The 6547-nt window shown below is 55.9% G+C and overlaps 3 protein-coding genes across 3 annotated transcripts; 2 read left to right on the forward strand and 1 right to left on the reverse strand.

Annotated features, from left to right (window-relative positions):
- Positions 1–199: 199 nt before the first annotated feature.
- On the reverse strand, positions 200–979 carry VDBG_09006 (predicted protein; the record flags this gene model as incomplete). The annotated part of the gene is made up of 1 exon (XM_003000465.1): positions 200–979. One exon carries the CDS (start codon positions 977–979, stop codon positions 200–202), a length of 780 nt encoding a protein of 259 aa, XP_003000511.1.
- Positions 980–1905: 926 nt separating this feature from the next.
- On the forward strand, positions 1906–3894 carry VDBG_09007 (predicted protein; the record flags this gene model as incomplete). Its single annotated transcript, XM_003000466.1, has 5 exons — positions 1906–2379; positions 2442–2477; positions 2670–3350; positions 3445–3625; positions 3698–3894. The coding sequence occupies 5 exons, from the start codon at positions 1906–1908 to the stop codon at positions 3892–3894; spliced, it is 1569 nt and encodes a 522-aa protein (XP_003000512.1).
- Positions 3895–4449: 555 nt separating this feature from the next.
- On the forward strand, positions 4450–6051 carry VDBG_09008 (predicted protein; the record flags this gene model as incomplete). Its single annotated transcript, XM_003000467.1, has 1 exon — positions 4450–6051. The coding sequence occupies one exon, from the start codon at positions 4450–4452 to the stop codon at positions 6049–6051; it is 1602 nt and encodes a 533-aa protein (XP_003000513.1).
- Between the last annotated feature and the right edge of the window lie 496 nt (positions 6052–6547).

Raw genomic sequence — 6547 nt, forward strand, 5'->3', positions numbered from 1 at the left:
TGTCATCATCTTGGGGTGTAATACAACTACGGAAGAGCGGTGGAGTATTGACAGAGCAGACGGTATTGGGAAGAATAGTGTACACGGTCCGCATCCATGAGCTATAGAACTCAGTAACTCCAAGAACTCCTTCCATGGCCAAGTGACCTCCTAAAGAAACCTACACACACAACCAATGCCATGCCTGCCCAAGAGAGGTTTACACCTGGAAACAGCGGTTCGCCAACGAAAGCAGGGCTTGTTTCCGACGTGATGACTCGGTCCCGTGTGGTGCCGTATCGGCGGCTTTAGCGTAAGACATGCCCATGGCAGGGAAGATCTCAGTCTGCTGCCGACGTGTCGTGCCTACCATGTCGCCTTCCAGAAACATAGATGGGAACACTGTGTCTCCCATGTTGACGAAGTCATATTCGTTGAACATGGGAGCAGTCTCATCTGTGTCCTTCCCGCTGCTACCACTCGACAAGGGGCCACTGGACGACGAGCTGCTTGCCGACATGGTGGCCAGTGGCGCCTGAGGCGACACCGACAGCTCTCCGTCCAGGCTCGAATAGGACTCCGCGCCGTCGCTCGAGCTGCCCGAGAGACAGGTAAAGTAGGACGACGGGGGAGATCCGACTGCATTGACGACCAAGTCAGCCGCGTTGGCTGCGTCGCCCGCGTCAGTCGAACCTGTCAAGTCGGCCGAAGCGGCCGCCGCAGGCGGGCTGCTAGGTGCTGGCGTTATGGCGTGCCTGGCTGCGACCGTCTCAAAGTTGTCGGGCCCCAAGATGGTCTCTTGTGGGATAGGAGACGCCGTCAAGCTTCGGATCAGACCATGCTGAGACTCGTAGGCCTCGAGGTGGCCATCGTGGCCGATGACCAGCACCGCCACTCTGGCTTTGTAGTAGCGGTAGAACGTGTCCGACTTCTTGAAGATGCCGGTCTTTCGGTTTTCGAACCCTTTGCGAAAGTCTTTGTTGCTCTTCCCGCGCGTCATGGTGGAAGAACTGGCCTCGTGCGGAGACAACCTACCAGGGTGACGCTTAGTGGTGGACAATCAATAACAGAACCTGGCTTGAAAGAACCCTGATTGCTGCGAGCCGCTTCTGCGTTTTGATTTCTTTGGACTTTCGCCTTTGGCTTTTTGCCTTGTGACACAGGGACGAAGGGAACGATGGAGGGTCGTTGAATTTATGTCGCCGGCGGTAATCCCGTCAGCAGCATTGCGGGTGTTCCGGGGGCTTGCGCTGTGTGGTTCTATTTTCGTGGAGCCTCCTCGACTTGGGGCGACTGTATAGGCCCGGCGTCTAGAAAGCAATGCCGTCGCACGGTCCGGTTGGTGTTCAGGTCCGGCCTCCGTCTTTTGCAATCTCACATCCAGCCGCCGAAGCAGGTCCGCCGAAACAGGCGAGTGGGGCTACGGGCGCGGCAACACGGCGTTTCGCATGGGGGACCGGCGCACGGGACTGGTCAGGCAGACGTCCAGGCCATCGCCCGTCGTTGCCGCCTGTTTATTTTGAGCAGGCGCTGGTAGCCTCCAATCTTGATGCCATTTTCGACATTGTAGGTAACGGCCGGCGCTTGCGATCGGCGCTTATCCATCGGAACGGCGTACGCGCCATGTCACAGAGGGCGCCTGGGTGCGCCGTCTTGAATCTCATCTTGACACCAAGTGTGGGTTTGATCCGTGCTGTCACGGGCCCTGGCGTCGCTTCAATTGCGTTGTCAACTTTGGCATCTCTCCCACCCAGCAGCACACCCAGCATGCATCAAGCGCCCCATAGGATCTGATGTAGCCCCTTAAACCTGGATCATGCCCGGGCGGCGACCAGGCATCATTCAGGCGGTCCTCTATCTGCCCATCTGCCATTGTGCCCTTTGCCACTTCCGCTCCTCGCCCCTACAACACTGCCGACTGCGACAATGGAGGCTTTGCACTACTACATGCTTTCTTTCTATACCCTCATAGTTGCACGCCTCGTAGCCCGCCCTCTGCGGCAGGCCTTTTCCTACGTACACGTGCTTTACGCCCAGCATCTGGCCTATCCATTGCTCGTCCGCCGGCAGCACTGGACGGGTGCCACCCGATGGGAGGCTCTGGCCGTCCTCTTGTACGCTGGCGTAAACATCGCCCTTCTGCTGTACCCCTTCAGTGCCCTGCCCACGCTGAGAGAGGTGGAGAGACAAGCAGGCGTGGCTGCGTTTGTCAATCTGGTTCCCCTCTCCATCGTCATTCGAACGAACGTCCTCACCTCCCTGTGCAACGTACCTCTCGGTACCGTTAACCTCGTCCATCACTGGATCGGCAGGGTCGCCATCGCTCAAGCGTTGCTTCACGCTTTCGTGGTCCTCGCTCTGCGGCCGAGGCCTGGTGCCGTTGTCGCGTCGGGATACATCGTAAGCGGCACTTATCACTCGCCCAACGGCGCTGTACAGAGTAGAGACTAAGATCTTGCCAGGGACTCAGCACGCTGATGCTCATTCTGCCGTTGTCTGTGAGTGTAACACGTCGGCGTCTTGGCCGCTATTTCTTCGTCACCCACCTCGTCCTGGCAATCTCGGCATTGGCCGGTCTGGTGTGGCATGCTTATCTTCTGCCCGCGCTCGTAAGCCGTGCGCTCATTGCGGTGGGATGTTCTTGCTGGATTGCTGCGGCTTGCGTTCGTGCCGTCTGGTGGTATCGACAGGTCACGGTCCGCGTGCTCCGACTGGAACTCGATGACGACGTCGCCCTCGTGACCGTGCACGCGAACGCGCCCATCCGGGCCTCGGCCGACGATCATTTCAACATCTACTTTCCGGCCTCTTTCCCACGCTCGCTCGTGCCGGGCGTTCACGGCCACGCGATGAAGCCCTTGTGGTTTAAGCCCGGCGATCTGGCCTCGCCGGATGGGGTCCGCACCATGTCGTTCCTCATGGCGCGCGATGGCACACTCGCGAGCCAGCTCGAGAGACTGGTGGAAGGCGCTGCGCTGAAGCTGGACGGTCCCTACGGACAGAAGTCGGACTATCGCCAGTACGAGGACGTCATGCTGGTGGCCAAAGGCGCGGGCATTTCCGGAGTGCTGCCATATGCGCTGCAGCTCGCCGAGCGACGGAAGAGCGATAGCGAAGTCAAGAAAGACATCCAGCGCCTGCAGCAGGAAGAGACCGAGCTCATGTTGAGCGCGGCGAGCGCGGCGGGGGAGCACCAACAAAACTTCCAACGTCGACTGGACACGGTTCGCAAGGAGCGAACATCTCTGTCGCGTGTGCTCTTCCAAGACAAAACGCAACGAGTCGACCTGTTGTGGATGCTGGAGAACGAGAAGCAGGAAAGATGGACAGCCGGCTTCTTTTCTGCATTGCAGCGTCTAGACCCAAACAACGTAAGTCTCCCTGTCCTTCTTCCCGTGGGTGGCTGCTATGACGTGAACATGCGGTGCTACATTCAATTGTCGTACTGACGCCGCCTCGTTCCAGAGATTACTTGTGGTCTGGTGTCTGTATCCTGGCCCCCGCACCTCCAGGCCCCGACCATTCCAGCCTTCTGATTACTGGAAGTGCACCTCTGCCGCGCCGGGCGGGGCAGACGTCATGGAGATGATGACGAACAGAATTCGAGAGAAGAGTACACGGACGCGAGGCGAAATGATTGTCATCAGTACGTGACCGTTCTGCCCTGCCGTCGTGCCTGCTGGGTGCTTCAGAGACTAATCCTGTTGATATGGTTCAGATTGCGGAGACCCAGATTTTACCATGCGCATGCGTGCTGGTGTCATTGCGGCCATGGGCGGCCGCACGTTCATCGAGTTTGTTGAGTCCGAGTATCAGCCGAGGTCGCATCGACCGATTGATGCCGTCGTTGCGGGTCAGGCCGGCGGAAGGGGTGCTGGCAAGAGGGTGTGGGCCGGCAAGAGAAACGCGGCGTAGAGGGCAGTGCGAGAAAACGGCTACATGAAGCTGCCTAGAATAGATTTTTTCAATGCTGAATCGCAGCCACGAGCCTTGCCGCACGCGTCTCCACGCGTCGCCACGCGCCTTGTGCTCAACATATGACCGGACACTACTTTCGCGATGTCTGCGTGTATTGTACAGTACAGTATGTGTGTCCAGCAGGGTGTCTTGCGGTGTGGATGGGTTGCTCTGGTGAAGCCCTCCAGCCCAGATGGAAACCTTGCTTTTTGTCGCAATAGATTCAACGTCCCACGTCTTCCATTCGATCTTGATCCGGTTCCGTTTGCTCTCTTTCATCGCCGCCTCTGACATTCGTTCGGCGGAACTGAAAATAGATCCCCTAGATGTCGGTTGCGACTTTTGACTTGCACTAGCCTGTTGCTTTCCACAATTCGTTTTCTTTTTCTGGGCTCGCTGCGAGGCAACGCAATCGACCTATAAACCCACGCAGCTCCATCCAGGTTGACTCTCATCATAAAATTGTCAGACACAACTTGCCCCCTCTGGTTCCATTCACTACAGACAATCAATATGGCCCCTAAGCAGAAAGGTGAGACGGACGGCGATTCATCTAAGCCGCTCTCCGGTTGCGTTATCACCGTCTGTGGCAAGTTCAATCGAACACACCAGCAGATCGAGAAGGATATCAAGACGCTTGGAGGCACCTACAAGAAATCCTTCTCCAAACAAATTACGCACCTCATAGCCACCCGGGAGTCGTACAATAAGCCCTCCGACCTTGTTAAGAAGGCCAAAAAACAGGACGACTGTAAAATCGTCGATGTGAAATGGCTCGAGAAGTGCTCAAAGTCCGGGTCGAAGGTCAACACCACACCGTACCTTCTCGAGCAGCAGGCCGAGAGCAAAGAGGACATCTCCGACAGTCAGACCGGCGACGATGCCATCAGTGAGTCCGGCAACGACTCTAGCGACGACTCTGGCGACGCCTCTGGCGACAACTCTGGCGACGGCTCCGGCGACCAATCCGAGGACGATCTGAGAAAAAATGGGCGGCATAAGAAGAAAGAAAAGGGCCGAATCCTTGAAAACATGTACATCTGTGTGATTGACACTCTTAAAGACCAAAACGTGGAGCAGTTGAAAAAGGAGATCCGCGCCTTGGGGGGGCGTTATCAGACGAGCGTTACAAGGAAGACCACCCACCTCTGTGCATCGCAACGCCAATTCGATACCCTTCAGAAAGACATCTTGTATGCGCGTGACAACGGTGCTCTTATCGTCAGTCTATCGTGGCTCAACGACACGCTCTACTTGAAGGAGCTTCAAAGCACTGACAAGTACGTCCTTCGAAGCAGCGAGAAGACGAGGTCGGAGGGCAGCCCGAGGAGGAGGACGTCCCCAAAGAGTAATCGAGAGAGCCAAGAGGAAAGCAGTGAGGACGAGGAAGAGAGTGACGAAGAGCAGCACAAGCCTCCTACCCGTTCGACCACGCACAGAGCACGGAACAGACGCATGGCAACGCCGCCGGACTCCGAAGGTCGTCGATCCACCACACCCGCTAAGAAGCCGGGTCTGTTCTGGAGCACCAATACGAAAAAGCTCCTCGACATGCCCCTGCACCCGCCCAAGGATCCGGCACAAGTTGGAAGTAGTTTCATCCAGCTTGTATCCGATCCGGACCAGAAGACGGGCTCGAAAAACAAACCACTCGACGGGCAGATCGTGACCGAAGTGTACAGAGGGCAGCTTCTGGTTGCAGCACCTGGGTTGAACAAGGAATATCCGGAATCCATGAGAGCCTTTCTCGTGCAAGGCAGTCGCTATGCAGGACACAAGGCAAGCTTTCGGCAACTCGGCAAAGTAGCCATGCCGTCAGGCACGAAGGCTGACTTTCCGGGAATAACACTGGACAAGATGAATGTAGTTCTTGTGGCATCCGATGAAGCCGAGAGGGTGTCCCTTGTGCTGTTTCTCGTTGATGGTACGGAACATCTGCAGCTTGCGTCTCGCACAACTCTGAACGACATCCTGGGCAATAAGAAGGGAGATCAAATCGTGATCGGGAGGAGGAAATTGGCCGGACAGAATGTTCCAAAGAAGATGAAGGCGATCGAGGTTTCGCCTGAAGTGTGGGACATGCTTGAGAGGAAGAACGACGGGGCGACTTCGTAGGCTGTTTGGGCTCCTTGGATGTCGCTGGGCGAAGTATCTGGAGTGCCATCAGAAAGGTGCCGTATCGTGAGTAGTACTGTATCTCATACATTGATTCTGTAAGCCACGCAAGTCCTCATCCGTCATCCGTCGAAAGTCGCGAATAACGTGTATGCCTGTCCAAACACCGTGCTACTGATGCTCGCTGCTTTTTATTGTTGTTAATGTTCCTCATCAAGAGTCAGCATTACGTTGGACTGTTTCATCATTCAAACGTATTAGTATGATGACATTGATTGGACATGAAATTATGACAAGTTCGACTCTAGGAGGGCAAGAGGTTTGCCTTGTTCCACCCATGGATCACACGAGCCCGGCAAATCTTGCAGAAACGACGTCTTCTCGTTTCCAACTATCAGTTTTCCTAGGGTAATGTGATCTGTCCGTTCTTTAATTTGTATCTTTCTGCCGTCTGGGAGGCCATTAACAGTCACTACGGATGCTCACGCACTTTCAG

The sequence above is a fragment of the Verticillium alfalfae genome, genomic scaffold, assembly GCF_000150825.1.
Source record: "Verticillium alfalfae VaMs.102 supercont1.14 genomic scaffold, whole genome shotgun sequence".
Lineage (NCBI taxonomy): Eukaryota > Fungi > Ascomycota > Sordariomycetes > Glomerellales > Plectosphaerellaceae > Verticillium > Verticillium alfalfae.